Source organism: Cololabis saira, chromosome 24, assembly GCF_033807715.1.
Source record: "Cololabis saira isolate AMF1-May2022 chromosome 24, fColSai1.1, whole genome shotgun sequence".
NCBI lineage: Eukaryota > Metazoa > Chordata > Actinopteri > Beloniformes > Belonidae > Cololabis > Cololabis saira.
Window position 1 is genome coordinate 7,590,619 of NC_084610.1, and position 20,234 is coordinate 7,610,852.

Sequence of the window (20,234 nt, forward strand, 5' to 3'; positions counted from 1 at the left end):
TAGACTCACCTGAGGAGGTTTTTCTGATTAATGAACATAACAAATACTTTCTGCAGCCTGCATGACATCTCAAATAGTGAGATTTTTCTGTAGGATATATTCTAGCACCCAATCAACCGTAAGCCCATATAAGTACTGTAGGTCTGGGCTTTCTTAATTGTGTTCAACGGGAACAGATGGTCAAGCTGGAGAAGTATCTCACAGACCATTGATATCTGAAAGGACGATGCGAATGAGTTCAGCTAAGCCTTAATACCAAGTGCACTTTATAGCTGCATCACACTTTTCTGCTCTCTTTTGGGGGTTTTCCTGTATATTCTGAGATTTATTTATTTATTTACGTTTTTCATATTCTCTCTGTCCATCAGTCATAATAATCAGAAATACAGGTGGATAGTATTAAATATTTCCAGCTGTCACCGGTGCAGTGGTAAATGTCAGGTTTCAGATGGAGAAAAAAAGAAATTGTAGCTTTTCCAGCAACATTCAGCAGTCATACAGGGAAACATTGATCATAAAAGGAGAGATATCCATCTCTTTGCAGACAGCATCTGCACATTTCTCTGCAGCTCAGCAGTCTTTTTTTTTTTAGCATCTTTTTTCAGCAATCTGTGAAATACAGCATCTGCTTTAATGGGTTTTCATGTCATTTGAGCAAGCCGACTGAGCACCTCACGCCATTGTTCTCCCGTATTCTCTGATGACGGGGGGAAAAATGATAGACTGAGTTCTTTACTTGAAGGGAAAACTGAGTATAACGGAACAAAATACAAAGAATGGTAAATCAAATCCATTTTCAACAGATAAACAATACAAAAAATCCAATATGATGGAGCAGAAGATGTCTAACAGCATATTTTTCTGTTAAACCCTTTGAGGAGACTTATCAGAAATGATGGAAGAGAGTTCACGCTGACATTTACTTTGCAGATCTGCACAGCTGAAGCAACAAATACACACATCATCATTTCCAGATGCAGTCAGGGGCATGATACCGGTCTGTCAGTCCGATTACAGCGTTACGTGACATCAAATATTCCAGCAGAGGGCAGAAATACAGTTGGCTGAAAAACAGCTTTAGCAGAGCTTTAATTAGGTGCAAGCATCTCCTTTAATCAGCTGCATGTGCTGAGAGCGGGTCCGACTCTGTTTACGCCACTTTTTTTTTCTCTTTTTCATGCATAATTGGCTTTTTCACAAGTTGATGTTAAGATTGAGCCTGTTTTTCATGCACCGGGTGTTCCACTGAGGGTCTCTAAATGCAGCATTTACAAGTGTAATTGTTTCAACACCAGGCTTATAATTAACGAAATAAAGAGTAATTATGCTGATTGACAAATGCTAGAGTGCAATAATCCTGCCTTTAATTATACCGGGTTAAAGAGAAACTTGAGGTTCATTTGAATTCACAAATTAAATTGAAAAGAATCAACTCTTGACAGCAAAAACACACAAAACCTGGAAGGTCAAATTAATTATCTTTTATCACACAAATGCATCTTAGTTCCTTCTCATTTGGAGTTGAAGTGATTTAGATAATGCATTATTGATAATGTTCTATGCTGACAGATTTTTGCACCGTGCTTTATTGAAAGAGACATTTCCCATTTAATATTTGCACCATGAAGGGCATCTTGGGGCGAAACTGCCACAGACGAGATTATGTGGAGGAGCTGGTTGACGTCAGTAGCATTTGTGTGTGTGTTTGAGAGCGTTTGTCTCTGTGCATGTATTTCAGGAGGTGTAATAGATGTGGAGGAAGTGCTCCTGATTCCTTCCTCTCTGCAGAATTCAAGCTAATGATCGTTGAGTCTCATTACGAGGCTTTGCAGCGAGCCTGACGGTGGGCCGAGCTAATTCTGCTTGTTTTGAAACCAAACCAAATCAAGCAGACTGTTACTCTGAGAAGAAGAATAGTTGATTCTGAACGGATTCTGACGGAAGTTGGTTTGTTGCAGAAACAAGTAAAATCATCCCCATTTCCTGGCAAATCTGCTTGACATTTTTTAGGAAAACAAACACGTTCAGACAAAGAGGCATTAGAGCGCTTGTTTTTGTTGGCGCTTGTTTTTCCTGGGATTTTAGAGGTCCAACATTGATCCATCAGTCCTGTCAGACGCGATATTGCGGCTAAAACAAAACGACTTAGTGAGGTGGAACTTAAACTAAGCGGATCTAATTATGTCACCAGCAACATTTTTTTATTTTTTTATTTTGGGTCCATGTGAGAGAGAGAGAGAGAGATGAGACTTTGGGCCTGATTTACTAAAGGTTTGCGTGTGTTAAAACCTGTGCAAACTTGACAGCACCCGCAAACCAAAGTGCCAGCTGATCTACTAACAGCGTGCAAAGAGGATTGCGTCTCTGAAATGCGCTAAATTGCACACGCAATTCATTTAGTACTTTTGCCCTGATGAATAATCAATATGGGGCGTAACCGCCAGAGAGCGCTAAATACTGGGAGGGGAAGATGCAAATTGCTCCATTTACCACGCGCAATGAGATTTACCAAGCCTGAAAGTAGTTGCGCGTATTGTGATTGCGTCTGTATTTAATACGTTTGAAAGGAAGGTGCTAATCTGCTGCTGCTGTTATTGTGGCAAGGAGGCGACATCCAAAATCAAAGAATACGCAGAGAGATAGTCTTTATTCTGCTGCATGCTATTTTAAAAATGGTTGAACAAGTTTTATTAAAGGCCACTTTTTCTTTAGTTCTTTGCCTTATATCTTGCCACCTTCTCTTATTGTGCCCCCCTCCACTCGCCCACAAGCAGGCCAAGCCTTTGTGCCAAAACTTTGTATTTTATTGATTACTTATCTTATTGACGTGAAATCATCCTTCGTAAATTACATTTAATTAAAACCCGTGCTTATTAATCACAAAACACAGGTTAAACATCATGACCAAATCCGCTCCGACCCGGTGTGTCAGTATCAGCGCAGAGACTGCAGCTTCGCCTGAATTATGCTTCTGCGTTAAATCGACGGCCATATGATGGTCCCGTCTGTCACACATTTACTGTCAGTGTTTGCTATATAATATATAATATTTGCAATATACTGTGGACATCTGAATAAAAACTTAACTCATAAATAGATGAATCAAAGCTCTCCAGCTCTGTGTCTGATGTCTTTTTCTCCTCAGATCATGCCGAGCACCGCCGGGTCACGCAAACCCGACCAATTCAATATTAAAATCAAATTCAGTCCTGTGGCCCGTTTTTCTATTTCATATTTTTGATCTGTGCCTAAAATTGAAATATGAAAAACCAGAAGTTTTTCCGTTTTTTGTGTTACCAACTGCATTTATTCTATCGCAGGTTTTCTCCGATATTGCGTTTCTTTTGGTAATGTTTAAATTTATTTGCTGTAGTTCATGAATGTGTTTATTTGGCTCTTCCACTAATATCTCTAACTCCAACTCGTCAAATTTCATTTTGCGCTTGTGACTTGTGACTGTGCTTTCCATCCACTCTCCATGGCGCAGATCTGCGCTCGCAAACCTTAAGACGCGCAACACCTCATTTAAATACTGCTGTTTGCACCTGTTATCAATTGCGCACGCAATCTTAGTTGATCACCCGCAAACCACATGCAAACAGCATGCGCAAACTTTTTCAGTGCACACGCAATTTAGTACTCTTTATTTAGGATCTTAGTAAATCGGGCCCTAAGTGGGGTGAAGAATATCACCCCGTGTGGGGTTGTTCCAGATTTCCTACATGTGAATCGCCCTCTTGGGTTTGCTTATGTGGTTGGACCCATTAATTATCTATGTCCAATCCAACTATTAGTTTCCACTTATGTGGGTTTGGGTTGCAGGGAGAGCAGCCTGAGCAGAGAGGCCGAGGCCTCCTCTCCCCAGCTCCCTCCTCCAGCTCCTCTGAGAGGATACCAGGCGTTTCCTGGCCGGCTCAGAGATCTAACCTCTCCAGAGTCTCTGGGTCGGCCTCCCCGTTGGACATGCCCGAGGCCGCTCCCCAGGGAGGCATCCGGGAGCCGTCCCAACCCTCCTCATCAGCCTTCAGCATCCCATGGCTCTTAAAGGGGACATGTAGCACTTGACTAGCAAATCAATAACCACAAATTAACACAATCATGTGGCTTTTTCCGGAGGGATATTTACGGATTCTGTGACATTTGGAAAAATGACCCATTCCCTACAACATACCTGCCAACAAGGGAGGCTTTTTGCAGTTTGAATCAAAATGTCATTTGCATGATTTCTGTAGATCTGACGAGCATCTTTGCAATAACACGTCTTTGTTATAAAGGAACACGCTCATGCAAGTAAGAAGTTAAACTCTTTTGAAACTTACTTGACATCAAGCATATCGCGGGGGACTTGCCTCAAAACCAGTGCTGCCGTCCGTTGAAGTCTGAATGAAGTAAAGTTACGTAGCATGAAAATTGCCTCAACTCCACCATGTAAAGGGAACAAAGCAATGCCCTTATCCTGACTGATTGGCCAAAAGCTGCAGCATGTTCTGCATTCTGCCAAAGATGTGCTGATGTGAAGATGTTCTTCAGATCAACAACATTTACGTGAATGACATTTTAATCCGAATGTCGCAGAAAGGGACGAGTTTGTAGATGTGGCTGCAACGTCAGACCATCATACATTTCCTCGACCTTGAAAGGGGAAAACACAAAGATGGAATATTGCTCTAAAAAAGAGGCGGAACATCTGGAATAAATAGTCCATGGGCCAGAGCCCAAAATTTCACTTGTCAATAGTACCACTCAAGGTGACCAAACTTACTTGTGATTTTTGAAAATGTCCATGTCTATAGATGATATTCTGGAATGATAACCTTCCTGAGTGGCAGCTGGATCATAGTTATCAGCTCATGAAGTTAAAACCCCCTTCAGAAAATTACATTTTAGATGCTGCTGCATATCCTGGTTTAGACTCATGTACAGGATATCTGTCAACGTTTCACAATATTGTCTTTGGTATCATTTTAAAGGGGACCTTTTAAGCATTCATTGAAGCTAAGATGTGAATCTTTCGGACCAACATAGAGGTCACTGCAGCTCTTTAAACTATAAACAACACACATTTTTACACAATTTTCGCTTAAATTATATACTATCTTTTAGCCCTGTGTCATCTAGGAACAACAGAGACACAAAATACAAAAACTGGAATACTCACAGGACCATAAGGATTCAGGAAATGTATAATATACCCCATACTATATCATTGTTACAGGTCATTGTGAGCCTTAAACTAGAAGAGCATCATTAGGCTCCTATGAAACTATAACAGCCGCTAGGCTAATGTCACAAACTGGTCTTTATCATGCAAATACACGACATAAAGGACATAACAATGAGAGAAGGAACCAGTTTAGATTTATAAACAACATTAGACACAAAATACAAAAAAAAAAATACAAAAACTGGAATACTCACAGGACCATAAGGATTCAGGAAATGTATAATACACCCAATTTAGAATCATCAATTAACCTGAATGGGGTGGGTAACTTCATGAGCTGATAACTATGATCCAGCTGCCACTCAGGAAGGTTATCTTACCAGAATATCATCTACTGCAGGGGTATTCAACTAGATTCAGCCGGGGGCCACATCTGCAAAAGGACTGTATGGAGAGGGCCGCACAATTTGAAAATGTGGGGGTTTTCAAATGTATTTTGCACTCAAAGACGAAGACTTATGTAAATATAATACATTTGTATTATACATTTGAATATATCTAGTTTACATATGAATTATGTATTAATTGTCTCCAGATTTAGTAATTGTGAATGTTCAATATAATATTCAGATAAAGAAATATTATTTTGAATGCAAGTTCATTTTGAAACCATGCATTGTGCAAACTTAATGAAATTGATATCGACCTACTTTTAATAAAACACGCCATAATGACAAAGCACCACTTTCCACCAAGATTTCCTTATTTGAATATTATATTAAGCATTGAGCACAACCATTTTAGTCCATAGTAGCCAGTTATAAAAATATTATTTAATTTTTTTTTTTTTTTTTTTTTTTTTTTTTTTTTCCAACAAACACCCCCTTTTTTGAAATATGACCAGGGGCCACATAAAAGCTCCTGGCGGGCCGCATGTGGCCCGCGGGCCGCCAATTGAATACCCCTGATCTACAGACATGGATATTTTCAAAAATCATAAGTAAGTTTGGTCACCTTGAGTGGTGCTGATATCTGGTCTGGCCCGTGAACTAAAAGGGAGGTGGCTGACTCCACCCCTGAAAGTGACTCGGTGAAGACTCCCCAGCATCAGAGCATAAAAGTCCCCTTGGGAAGTGGATGTTGCAGCTTTGAGTTGGCCACTGCTGGAGGGCTGGAGATAAAACTGGGAGGCTGGATAATTCTGCCCTTTGTTTTATCCTTTTCAGACGGATATATCAAGATTGTGTTTTTTGAGATAGCATTCTCTTCAAATGACCAAATATACGCACTCAAACAGAGGATGTTGATTCGTTTCCACTTTGAGAATCATTGACATTCAGAATATGGACTGAGTGGGACCTTTGCAGTAGAAAATAAATGGTGCATCTCGTCAGACAACTTCTGATGCAACACTCCTATACTTCATGCTAGTCGCACAAACAAAACTTTAAATGAACTGTTCTGCTTTCTGAATACAAGGTTGAGGAAAAGAGGTGTCTAAGTTTGTGAAAGACTTCCTCTGCCAGTCGGCAGCAGGGTGAACAGACTGTGCCAGGATAACTTTCCTCCGTTGCTATCCTTTGTGCAAACACCTCACTGAAGCAGAAGCTCCTTGTTTTCCCATGCCAGTTTGTCACATTTCCAGTAGAGATGCTCACTCTTGCCCCGTCGTAAAGGTTAAACAGAACTTGGCTCCAGAGCTACACCTGCAAAGAGCTTTAAATTTCTATTTCTGACTTAATTACAGGACTTGTGGATGCACTTGCTGTCAGATTTACTTCCAGACGCACAACCTTGCCAGACATTCAGCTTGTTTACTCACTCCTTTTGTCCATATGGACTTTGTTGACGGGATGGCAGAGTATTCCCAGAACGCAGCGACTGGCGGTTTAAGATGCTCACTGTTCGGGTTCCCAGCATGCTGCTCTTTAAAATAACCCAAGCTTTGAACGCTTTTCATTTGGCATAAATGTAGTAGTTGCTAAACAACCAATACAGTTTAATGACATGAGTAAAACATAAAATAAGATCATAAGTAGGGCTGTTCGATTAATCGGTTTTAAATCGTAATCGCAATTATGTAATTAGAACGATGTTAAAATGTGAAAATCGTAAAATCGATTTTTCAAATTTTTTTTTTTTTTTTTTTTTTTTTTTTTTTAAACCTTGTCTGCACACATATTAATGATTGATACCATATTAATGATTGATGGAAATACCTCTCAATACCTGCGACAAATACCCCATCGGAGAGGCTCTTTAGTGTAGGAGGGGGCGTTGTAACATGCCACCGGGCATCCCTCAAGCCAGATGCGGTAGACCGGCTCGTGTTCCTTGCAAAAAACTTGCAAATGTGAACAGCAAATGTAATGAGTGACATTACACACCTCTACCTCCTTCATGGGTTGCATTATTATTTAGCATGCAAAGACCCAGTTTAGTTTAATTAGAAAATGTCTTGTTTTATTTAATTGGAAATATAACTTACTGTATGTTTGCAAGTGCTGATTTGCTGATTTTTTTTTTCAGAGATAAAACTTTATATTTTATTATATTTTTTTAAACTTTCTTTCAACTTATTTTACAGAGTTTTGCACTTTATTCATTCATTTTTGGTTTAATAAGAGCAAAGTTTGCACTTAAAGCCCAATGGGGCAAATGTTCAATAAAAAAACTGCATATTTGAAATCATTTCTTTTCCTTTTGTCAATTCACAAAATAATCGTAATCGGAATCGGATTTTGAGAGAAAAAAATCGAGATTTTATTTTTGGGCAAAATCGAACAGCCCTAATCATAAGTAAAGGATCAGAGCTGAGATCTGATTTTGTGGTTAAATAGGTTCTACTTGGACGATATTGATCCATTTACTGAAGATGCTGCTGGTATGTGATATAGGTGTGCGCTGGTGTGTTTGTGTGACCCCATGTTTTGACAAGCTCTCCAAATCCCCCCGAGATGGCTCCTCCACCCCGAGGCTGAAGCCACGTGAAATTGCCAAACAACCCCTAGATTCCCCCCGGGCGCTGTTAAAAGCCTCCGGTACAGTAGTCAACATTTTCCATTCACTTCCCGCTTCCTCTTGGATTTTATGCCATGCTACTCGCAAAGCCGGCTGTTAAGGACTTGTTTATGGTGTGTGTGGTAAGACAGAAAAAAAAAAAAAAAGGTGTAATCCATGATTCATGTTGTATGCTCTGCAACCTTGACATGCATCGGGTGACAGCGTTTGCTGGAGCATCTTATCAGGGGGAGGCGAGCAGAGACCGGGCCTCGGCGGCACACTTTTCACACTTATCTGCACTTAGTGCCAAAAGCAAATCACTATGTTGGAGAGGCATCTTCCTTCAGTAGAAAATCAGGGGTTTTGTGCCTTAAAACTTGAGCTAAGTCACTTTTCTGTTATTTCCCTGTGCAACGCTTCTCTATGATGAGACGTGCATGTGCGACTGTGGCGTTTAAATGAACTCGGCCTATACTGTCAGTAGCAAAGTCATGTATCAGATCAGTGTCTACGCCCGAGGTACAGCCTTCATTTCCTTTCCCTTATGAGTTACATCTTTGACCGGTCGTCTCTTCTCCCATCGCACCTATTCCTCCGCCCTTCAAACCGCTCCCTCTGCAATCACTTATCTGTTTGTTTTTTTTTCTCCTCCTTTTCTGTTCCCGCTCCGCTCTCGTCCTCTGTGGCCCCGCAGTTCAGCCCCACATCATCCAGCTGAAGAACGTGACAGCCGTAGAGGGCAGCGCCGCCATGATCTCCTGCGTGGCTGAGGGAGAGCCTCTGCCTGACATCTCCTGGCGGAGAGCCAGCGACGGCCAGGCCTTCATGGACGGAGACAAGGTAGGAGCTGCCAGAAAGTCCATCTGGCTGTGTGTGCACGCGTATGTAAGTGTGTGTGTGTGTCATCACATCATGTGCCTGGCCTCCAGTGTGAGTGTCAAGCAAATAGGGCATAACTTTTAAGAGCCAGCAAGGAACTCACCAGGTCTGTGTGCTCTGCAGCCTAGAGAGGAATTTGCACAAAATGTACAGGTATATGTTGCTACAAATCTGATATATCATTTTGATAACACGCGATGCCAGTATCATAAACTTCTGCAAAGATACTGACACTTCATGTCTATATATAACTCTTCATCACTGATGCATCACATGTAGGGCTGGGGATCGATTCAAATGTCAAGAATCGATTCGATTCCGATGATGCTGTAAGGACCAATCAGCTCCCAGAATACTGATATAACTGCTTTAGAAACATCATGTGGGTCAGAATTACCAAACAGATCCAGGGAGGAAACAGAGAGGGATGAAATCGCTTTTATTTTTTCCCACATTCCGTTTTTATTTTTTCCATTTTCGGTCTATTTTGGTTTTTAATTTTTGAGCATTTGTTTTTTAGCATTTTTTGCAAATGTAACCCCAAGACAGTATATTAAGTAATGAAATATAGAAAATTTATGCAATTATAACCTAACACTTTAATGTTTTCATACCTTTAAACATATTTAAAGGCAAAAACATGGCACCAGTTATTCTCGTGTCCAACAAAACATTCCTTTTTTGGGGATTAACAAAAAAATAACCAAAAGTTGTAATGTAATGATGAAAAAGAAAATGCATAAATAAATAAAATTAAAAAAAAAAATTAAAAAAATCGATCTTTAGACATATTAATCGATTTTTAGGAATTAATATGAGAATCGATTTAGAATTGGGAAATCGATTTTTTCAACACAGGCCTAATCACATGCCGCAAAAATGTCTAAGAAAGTAAAAAGGTGGTGTTCCAAGAAAATGAGACAACTATGGACAGTACTGTAGAGAAAAGGGAAATGTTTTATCATTTAAAAACAAAACAAAAAACACTCACACGTTTCACATTTTTATGATTTGACCCATTTCGGGTGGTTCAGCTAAAAACCTAAAAACCTAAAAATATGGTCTCCTGTAAAAGCGTCCATGGACGAAACATTTTTTAACCTCATTGGCTCATTAATTTATGCAACAATTATAATTCAGACCCAGATTCTATTAAAACTACAGCGTTTTGAGAGGTTCTTCATGTTGGGCAGTTTTCCATCATATCCTTCAGCAGAAAAAGTGAAAAGATATGAGGTGTAAAATCCTGCTGAACTCAAGCTGGAACGCCTCTGTAGAGTCTGAGCTACGATAAAGGTGTAAATCGAGGGGGGCGGTGGTTCTATATAGCTCAGTTTTATTTCTCACTTTTTGTTCCCATGTTTGCTGGATATTACAGACACCAATTATTTCAGCTTTGTTCCTGAGAGATTGTAACGTGTCTGTCATTTTTAGCATGACAGATTGTTCAAAGTACTACAATAGCCCGAGCCTCGGGCTCCGTTGTTATGGGAATCAAAGCGCCCTGTTGTTGCTGTTGCTGCTACAAAGCACAGCAGCATATTGAGTTCATCTACAGTTGATCAAGAAATTAATAAAAGAAACACTTTCACACGTACAGATCTTCATCTGCATCTGGTTTTGTGTAATTTGAAATACGTCTTTGGATATGACATGAAACTCTTTAGCAAAAAGGTGCTTTTATTTTGTTACACAAGCCCGTCTTTCATCCAGATGTCACTCTGTCTCATTAGTGATTATTTCAAAGGTTTTAATGAAACAGCTGCTGTCAGAATACGGCAGCTCACACAAGAGTTTCACACCATCACTTAAAAGTGTCTCTTTTTAGATTCTAATCTACTGCTAGTGTACAGTATACGAATGTTACTATTTTCATTTATAGCATCCTATAAGTTTCAAATATGAGGAAAAACAAATCATCTGGTCTTAAATGAAGCAAATACAACCTTGGACAAATAATAACATATTAATGCCATAATTTATTGGAAAAAGAACGAGGCCAAAATGTTGGTAAAAGCCTGAACACGGCCTGATTCCAGAGCTTTAGCTACAGTACCTTGACAAAACGGTTTCCTTCAGTTCCTTGAGGTTTCTGGGTATTCATTTGCATTCTGTTATAGACTTTTCTGGTGTAAGGAATTACTTTGCCTTAGCATCTCTCAATTTCAGCTGAGCTATAGCCATCAGAAAGATGGCTTCATGTAGGACAACTCAGACGAGTCTGTGGCCAAAACAGTGAGAACAAGCTCAGTTATCTCTGCTGTGCTTCACAGGATATTTGGGCTATTTATATTTATTTAAAGGGGACCTATTATGGCATCTAATCCCTATTTTAAACAGGCCTTGAATGTCTTAAAAACAAGCTTTTGATTGTTTTTGCTAAATAAATTAGAAATTCAACCTCTGTGCCATGTCTTTATCTTCCCAGTTTCTAACCGCATTCTCTATGAGGGATTCTGAGTGGGCGGGGCTATGACAATGAGGCTCTGTGCTGATTGGCTGCCTGACGCGAATGACGCAATGACGCGATACACCGCTACGAAAAAATGGCGGAAGCTCCGTCCGGCGGAGTTATTTACACCGTGTCATGCATGCGATGCGAGCATCAGCGACAAAATCAATTCCATTGCTTTATTTTCTATTGGACTGTCCTAACTGGCCGCAGCGACGCGCAGCGCTGTTTTGAGCTGAACATTTGTCGGGCGCCCTGCTTCTATTCTCTTCCTGACGCCCGCGTTGAAAGCTGGTTGAAAGGGCTGTAGGACACAGTCATGGATGGGGAACAGCTGATCCAGTTAGTTGAAATGAGAAGTTATCTCTATGATTCCTCCTCATTTCACTACAAAAACCTCAATAAAGTGGCAGCTGCTGGAGGGAGATGGACAGAGAGCGTCGGATGTCGCGCAGTGCGACGCGATAGTCGGACGCTCGCATGCAGTTACACCAGTGGTTCCCAAACTGGGGGGCGCGCCCCCGGCGCTATTGCAGGGGGGGCGTGACGAAGTTGGAAGGTAGATTATTTTTTTTTATTTTTTTTTTTTAAGATTTTTCCTTCAATACATATGTGCAGTGAGAGAGAGACAGGAAATAGGGGGGGTCTGTAACATGAAGCAAGCCCACCCCACTCACTGAAAAGGTGTGGGGATTAAAGCTCACATTTTTGCAGAGCAATTGTTTAAATGTTGGTTATTTTTTTAGCTCTTGCTGCTGTTTTTTTTTCCTCAGGGAGCTGGTTATTTTTGGAAAAAAATATGTTGAAAGTAATGCATACTGTATTGTACAGTAAAAAGGAAAAAAAAGAAATGTGTTGCACACATGAAGCAAGCCTACTCACATCACTGAAAAGATGTGGGGATTAAAGGTGTAATTTTTGTAGAGCAAATGTTCAGATTTTGGCTCCTGTTTGTATTGTTGTTGTTTCAATCTCTGTGAGCTGGTCAGGTTGAAAATCTATTTTTACATTGATGGACAGTTTTTTCGCACATATGTTCCATATATGAAATAAATTGCAGTCACATTTGAATGCAAAAGATGTGTCTGTGTTGGGGTCGTGGGGGGCTCGAAAATTCTGTTATGTACAAAAGGGGGGACTGGCAAAAAAAGTTTGGGAACCACTGAGTTACACGGTTTTATAGTTCTGGGCGTGGTTTGCATTTTGGTTACGTAACGAAAATGCGCAGAATCTGAACGGCTCGTAGATCCACATCACTGGACGGCTCATCCGGGCGGCTGTACAGACACTGCAGAATTTGGTCTCTTTCCTCCTTCTCTGAGTTTACAGGCTGAGGGGAGACCACTTTATACATGTTAAAGCAAGAGAAAACTTTTTCATAATAGGTCCCCTTTAAGTGTCGAGAGCTTTGAGTATTTTTGCAAAACATCTTTGGCCAGTTATGCTGTATATTAGCATGTGGCTAACTTAGCTCTGGTTTAATGTAGTACAAGTAGTTTTTTTTAAATGTTTTTTTAAATTTTAACATAAAAAAAGTGGTACAAGTTTAACCTGCAGCTTAGCTTGAGATCAGGCTAAAGCTCAGGTGGGGATGACGGCCCAGTGATTTAGATGTCACGTGACAGTCGCAGTAGTTTAACAGAGTTAAGCTCTAAAATGCATTTGAAGACCCATTTTGGAAACTCAAATACGCTCCTCAGGCCAGCTTTTACTGGCTGTCCCCATTTCCAGATTTAAACAGTGGGGTGACCGCTCCTTTGCCGTTGTGGTCCCGAGAGGATGGAATAAACTGCCCCTCGACATTTGCACTGCCACAGACTTCAACCTTTAGTCAAGCTGAAGACCCACTTTTTTAGTCCAGCTTTTAACTGCGACCAGAGAAGTCATTTCTCAGGTCATTGCTGATATTGGTTTTATGTTTTGTGTAGGTTTTATGTGCCATTTTACGTACTATTGTATTAACTATTTTTACACATTAGTTTTAATTATCCATTTCATGTAGGCTATTGTTTTAGGACTTTCATGTAAAGCACTTGGTACCTTTTGGCTATTGTAAAGGGCTCTATAAATACACTTAATTTGATTTGAGTGCTGATTGAATATGTGTTGGAAGGAAATTATGTTCTTCCACTTCCAACATCCTCTTGGAGTACATCTCTTTGCATTTATCACCACCAATGCAGTCAAACAGCAAAGAGCAAAGCGCTAACCATCTCAGCTACTTCAATGATGTTCTTGTCTTCATTTGTTTTTGCACCATCTTTAACATTATTGTAATGATGGCCAGCAAGTAGCCACACTGGTGCACGTCTGCCCCCAGGTGGTATGGTTTGTTAGTTTGACATGTCAGTTCAGTCACTGTTATAGGGGCAAGATGGCTAAAAGGATCATGGAGGGGATTGGCCCTCCGTGTCACCCCTGCTAATTGAAGTGCTACTTGAGCTTGAGATAAGGCAATTGGCCTCTTCACTTTGGTCATTCTTAGGGTATTTTGTGGTTTCGCTGATAATTACATGGTCTGTCCTTTGGGTGAACTTGCTGGAGCATCAACGTCTGGGAAAATTGGAAACTCTCCTCAATGTTTTACACTTCTCACTGTAGAATACGTGGAAGTGGCCTCATAAACCTTGGTGATGGATGGGCAACAGCTAGTCATTCACTGAAACCATTGCTGATGTAATTTCTCCTTTGCATCGTGTTAACAGGCACCTAAATCATCCAGATAAGCAAACTCCTGAACCTTGTGCTATTATAGAAGTTAAAAACCCCTTTGCTTTTTCCCATTGAATTCCTTCTTTTTCTTAGTATGGATGGATGTAACTCTGCTGTTAGTTCATATTCTGTGAATAATAACAGGGAAATATGTCCTGTTGTTTTTCATCTGTGGTTGCAGGGGAAATCAGATGTAATTATTTCCATCTGCCAAACATGGAATGCTGCATTTCGAGTCATGCATTGTTAGAAATCCTGTTTATATGCTGATACACTAATGAGAGGGGATTCCAGTGTTTTTCCATGCAGTAACTAATGCAGAAAGGCTTAAAGATGGCTGCCCTTAAGAAACATGAGCATTCAGCCTGGGTTCACACTAGCTGAGATTCTTGTCTCAAGGGAAATTGTCTCACTTTTACTTCCCTCCCAGAACAAAGAAGCAGCAAGAACCTTGAAGTTTTCTGGGTAAACATTTCGGTTTGCTCTTTATTTAGTGCCTTTCTTTCTCCTTAGAACATCTTATGTAATGCAGTTTCAGAAGAAGACACGCAGCTTCTATTTTTGTGTTTTACTCTCTGCAAACATCATCTGCGATGTCCGTATAAGCCTCTCCTTATAGAAATGGAGCTTTTCTTTCCTTTTTTTTTTGTAGAAAACACATTTTGAGCAACAATCGGTCATCAATGTCGAAATCACATGCACTTTCACCACAGTTCGTCTTGCGAAAATAAAACAAAGATGGTGGTGGTTCTCATGCTCGTAAAAAGGTCACCGCGTAGATAAATGAATGTGTGCATTGGCTCGAATCACTTGCTTTGATAAATCACAGCCGAAAAGGAGAGTAAGTGCTTCTCTTCTCACAGCAAATGCAATTATGGAAATGCGTGGTTCAAACCAGCACACCTAAACATGCGCAAAGACAAACAGGACTGATGCCGCACCGGCCGTGATGGATGGTGGCAGTCATTTGGGTTTCAGGTAGGATGTTCCTCTCTCAATTTGCTCTCCAATCTGCATATCCCGTTGCAAACAGTCATCTCCTGCTGAGACGTCAGGCTCCAGAAGGCCTGGTTTTACTAACCACGTTGTGTTGCTTCGGATCTGCTCTTTCACTGTCAGCAAACACCACGACCCCCCTGTGTGAGGGAACATCATGGGGGGCGGTTTAGGGAACTTAATTATTAAATAAACTGGGAGTGGAGTCGAGTGGTGCTTTCCTCGTGAGCTGACTATTGTACTTCTGCAAACATTCAAGGTGAAAGTGACATGAAAAAGCTGTTATCTTTAAAAAATGTGTCTTAAGATTTTCAAACAGTAATTGGCTCAAGTTTATCATCATCATCAACTTTATTTGTGCAGACTTCAAGGTCCATTAAAATTACAGAAATACAAAAAATGTTGTATTTAGTTTTTTTAGATAACATCAATACGTTAAGAATCTGAAGAAATCTCTGTATGCACATGCCACACCTGAAAATTTAAATGGTTTATTTGTCTCTAATTTTCAAAGCTTTTTTCCACCGGTACTGAACATACGGTACCAAACCATCCACATGTCCACGGTCACTATGCAGGGACTCCTATGTGGAGGACTATATAGCGAGTTCATCCATTGAATTAAGTTTTTTAACTTGATTTGCTTCATATCTGTCGCACAGATAAAGCACAACTGATGACTGCAGGTGTATGTATCATTACTGTATCAACTATGTTAATATCTTCTTAGATAAATGACTCCATGTCCTGTTGTACTACCAAGATGCCATCATCTTGGAAGCTGAATGATTACGCCATTATGTTTACAGTTTTCTTCCTTAATGGTTTACAAATAATTGGTAAACCTCATGTCTATGTCGTCATATGGCTGCTGGTGACACATTTCAGTAGACACCAGTGTTATGAACAAACATTAAGCATTTGAAATATAACATGATCAACTTCAGGCTACAAAGTGAATGGATCAAGCAGGATTGCTTGACTAGTGACCATCGGTTGTAGTTCACCTTTCAAAAAGCATTCTGGAACATGTTGAGTGGACTATATTGATTAACAATTTGCACTACGAACACGGCTACATAATGGTGGTAATGGAATATAGTGGACTACATAGTGACCTATGGAGTGGTTTCAGACTAGGGCTGGGCGATATGGACCAAAAGTCATATCTCGATATTTTCTAGCTGAATGGCGATACTCGATATATATCGATATTTTTTCTGTGCCATAATTGCGTTTTCCCCCAAAACATTATATCATAGCATCGCTGTAAGCTTCCTTTTTTTTCGGAGACAAACCCCTAAGAAAACTGTTTTAATACAAAGCCTCATGCCAAATGTCACACAGGTTCCTTTATTAACAGAGGTCTGCACAATATCAAAATGTATAAAACAAATGAAATAAAAATAAACTGCCTGCACATATAGAATAAAAATGCTTCTTGAATAAAATAAAACAAATATCCCTTTCCTGCATAACAATTAAATTAAAATACCCTGTGCAATTAATACAATGTAGACAGTAACAGGCAGACTTTTCCACTGAGGTTGACAGTTGTGCAAAAAACAAAACATTTGTGCAAATCTCAAATAAAACATTCAAGTCAATTTGTCACAAAATAAGCTATATCAAAATCATAAAAAAAAAAAATTGTATCGATATAAACGATATTGTCTCGTACCATATCACTTTTGAAAATATATCGATATATATTAAAATTTCGATATATCGCCCAGCCCTATTTCAGACGTGGCCTAGAGCCACCATTCAAAACAGCCAAGCTGGTTGCAGAACTGCTAATGTTTTTACTATAAAACTGGCAACAGTCATCCACTTTCTTACCACACTGCACTCCATTTTGGATCCTTCTTGTAGATTCTGTGCTTGGTTGGTTTTACGTCTATCTAAAGGTGTCCAGAGGCGGTTTCCTCTGTGTTCGTTGGTGGTGTTCCCTAGAAATCCAAATCAAGTCGAGCAGTACCAGACTACTTGTCAGCACGACATTAAAGCACACTGCGAAAGACTACAACGGCAGCGAAGCACCTTTGTAAACTGTTGGGAGTGAATATTTGATGTCATCGCATCCACAAATATAACTGAAACCTAAATACAAAACAGGATCAAGAAATGCCGCCGTCTTCTCTAAAACTGAGCTCATTAAAGATTAACAGTGGCTCAGAGGGAAGCGCTCCTGATGAACCAATATGTGAAGTTCTTGGAAATGAGGGCCAGAGAGACCATCTGGCTTGTTATCAGCTCACAGCTCTAAACCCAGCACCTGTGAAAATCACCACTTACTTACACACTTGCACAACTCGCTGAACTTTCACTTGATTTTCCAGCATTATGGTTTCCTGCTCCAATTACATGAGTCCTCAGCAACATTGCTCACAAGTGCAATATGTTGTCATCTTCACGTTGAAGTATTGAAGTAATCAACGCGTAGGCTACCTAGCATTGAAAATAACATTTCCAGCATGTCAATTGAAATATCAGTTATCTTTGGGAATTTTAAATGTGTTTGATGAAAGCCACACAGGTTCTCTTCATTTCTGCCCTCCTTTATGCTGGCCTGCTTCCACTTTCTTCCTTCCACTTCCTCATTTCTTTTCCTTTTATGTCTGCGCTTTCATGTGGTTCGTACTCACCTGCAACAGGCGTGCTGCCGGAAAACATGCACATGCCCTGTGGGTGCAGGTTGGCACGCGTATCGTGTTCATGACTGGCCACATGCCTCGCCGGCTGACTGAGTGGCATATCAAACAGGCCCTGCTTTCAAAGCTGCGGCCGTCTCTAGACTAAGACCCCGTCAGCTGGCGAGTAGGGCTGCAGCGAGGAGGAGGGGTTAGCCGCTGATTTCCTGACTCAGAAGCTCTGTCCAAGAAGATTTCCTCTCTCCCTCTCTCCCCCCTTCCCGTCTCATCCCCTCATCCTCAGTATTCCTATTCAACACACACGCTCCCAATCCCATTGACCCCGGCTGGCAAAGCAAACAAGCCAAGTCTGCAGAGGCAGCACAAAGGGATCACGACTGAGTCTTTAAATGCTGTTTCTCCTCTTTATCTGATAGCATGGCAACGATAAGATGAAAGATAAACCATTTTAAACAGGATAATGCCTCAGCAGTCTACAAGCGACAGAATAAAGAGTGGGATACAGGGGAAGGTTGGGCTTCACAGCTGAGGCTTGGCCACATAGGATGTGTTGGCAACAAGCGTCAGAGCGCATGATGATTCTCTGGTTATATATTTACTACAACGTAATGGTCGTCATAATGGGGCAATCTGCTGATGATGATTGAACATTTACTGTTTGAATCTTATTGGAGAGATGTTGACAAAGATTGGGACGTGCTCAGGTTCCTAGCATCCACATAAGGAGATGTAGGGCTGTTGTCTGCAGTATTAGTCCTATAAATATGAAAGATGCCGCACATTGGCAGACTTAAGCTCTGTTCCTGAGAATAATATAAAACGATTGATTAACCTCTTACATATATTCTATTCAAAATGGTTAGGGTAGCTTATCGTAACGATTTTAAACATATACCGTATTTTCTGGATTATAAGCCGCACCTGCATACAATCCGCATCCGCTCTATTTAAAAAAAAAAGATATGCAAGCCGCAGATATTTATGTTGTTAGATTAGATATTTACTACATGTACAGAAGGATATTGAACTGTAAATGATGTACATGTTTGTACCTAAATAGATCCTTTCCTAACAGTGTCTTTTAACACGGCAGCAACTTTGCTGATTAAAACGGGACAGAACCAAGAGAAAATAACCAGTATTTATTTATCTATTTATCTGTTTGAAATCTGCTTCTACCTACTTCTATCTGCTAAAGAAGAAGTAGAATATTCTTCTTTGCATTTATTTTGTCTTAGTTTTGATTCTAATTCCGGTTAGCGCTCCCCCTAGCGGTGGAAGAAAAATCCACAGAATAGCCGCACCTTTGTATAAGCCGCACGGTTCAAAACCTATGAAAAAAGTAGCGGCTTATAGTCCAGAAAATATGGTAGATGCAGTTTTGAGCAACCAGAGTGACCCTGCAGTGCCAGTAACCTGGGTAGTCTTATAAGACGTGAAGAAGCAACTTAAAATCAGAAATGGACGCAGTAATTCCACCTCTGGTTAATGTTGTAAAAGCATGTATTTTACTCAATACAATGTTTTCCTAAACTTAACCTAGCCACATTTCTTCCTAAGCAGGTAGTTTAGGCTTAGACCTAAACAAGATGTTGTGGGCCCCAAACCAAATAGTTTGGATACCTAAAAATGCACTAGTTTTAAGGGTTGAACGTTACCTGATAATGACTAACCCAAACTACAGTAAGTTGTTTTGATTCAATAGAAATACTCTAGTTTTAGGGGCTATTTAGGCCCTGTCCCAATACTACCACTACCCTTAGTTTTCAGCCCTACCCCTAAATTTTGCGCGTTCCCGTGAGGGTAGTGGTTCCCAATTCCTCTTTCCACCTAGGGGGAGTGAAGAAAACTAGTGTAGTGGCTATGAATCTGTCCCTACGGATCGAGGCATTTCCGATGCTCACTAGTTGATATAGGGCCAGAAAAATTTCCCAGAATGCTTTTCGTCATCATTTGCGGAATGAATCAAAAAAAAAACATGGCGGACATTTCTTATTTTTTAGTGAATAAAATCAATATTTTGAGTTAGTTTCTGCATAAAAAATGCATTTTGGTTACATTTCTAGCGAGAAATATATATTTTACTTTCATAATATTCACTCAGTGAATGTACATAATCACTCGTTTGCCCGTTGTTGCGAAGATCACGCCAGAATAAAGGCTGATTTATGGTTCCGCGTTACTCCAACGCAGAGCCCACGGCGTAGGTTACGTAACCTACGCCGTAGGCTCTGCGTTGGTGTAACGCGGAACCATACATTTTCGGAGCAAATTTCTTAACAGGCGTAGCTACAACTGTTAGATTTCATCTATTAAACCAACATTTATCTTCCTAAATGATTTATTCCAGCCAGCGGTAATTCTCCACAGAGCT

The 20,234-nt window shown here is 40.3% G+C and overlaps 1 protein-coding gene across 5 annotated transcripts in view; it reads left to right on the top strand.

Moving 5' to 3' along the window:
* LOC133425087 (neural cell adhesion molecule 2-like) overlaps positions 1 to 20,234 on the top strand; it is a 436,069-nt gene that overhangs the window by 349,413 nt on the left and 66,422 nt on the right. For all 5 annotated transcript variants that reach the window (XM_061715764.1, XM_061715765.1, XM_061715766.1 and 2 more), the window contains exon 8: positions 8,862 to 9,007. In XM_061715764.1, the coding sequence (XP_061571748.1) occupies positions 8,862 to 9,007 (146 nt within the window). The remainder of the gene's footprint in view (positions 1 to 8,861; positions 9,008 to 20,234) is intronic.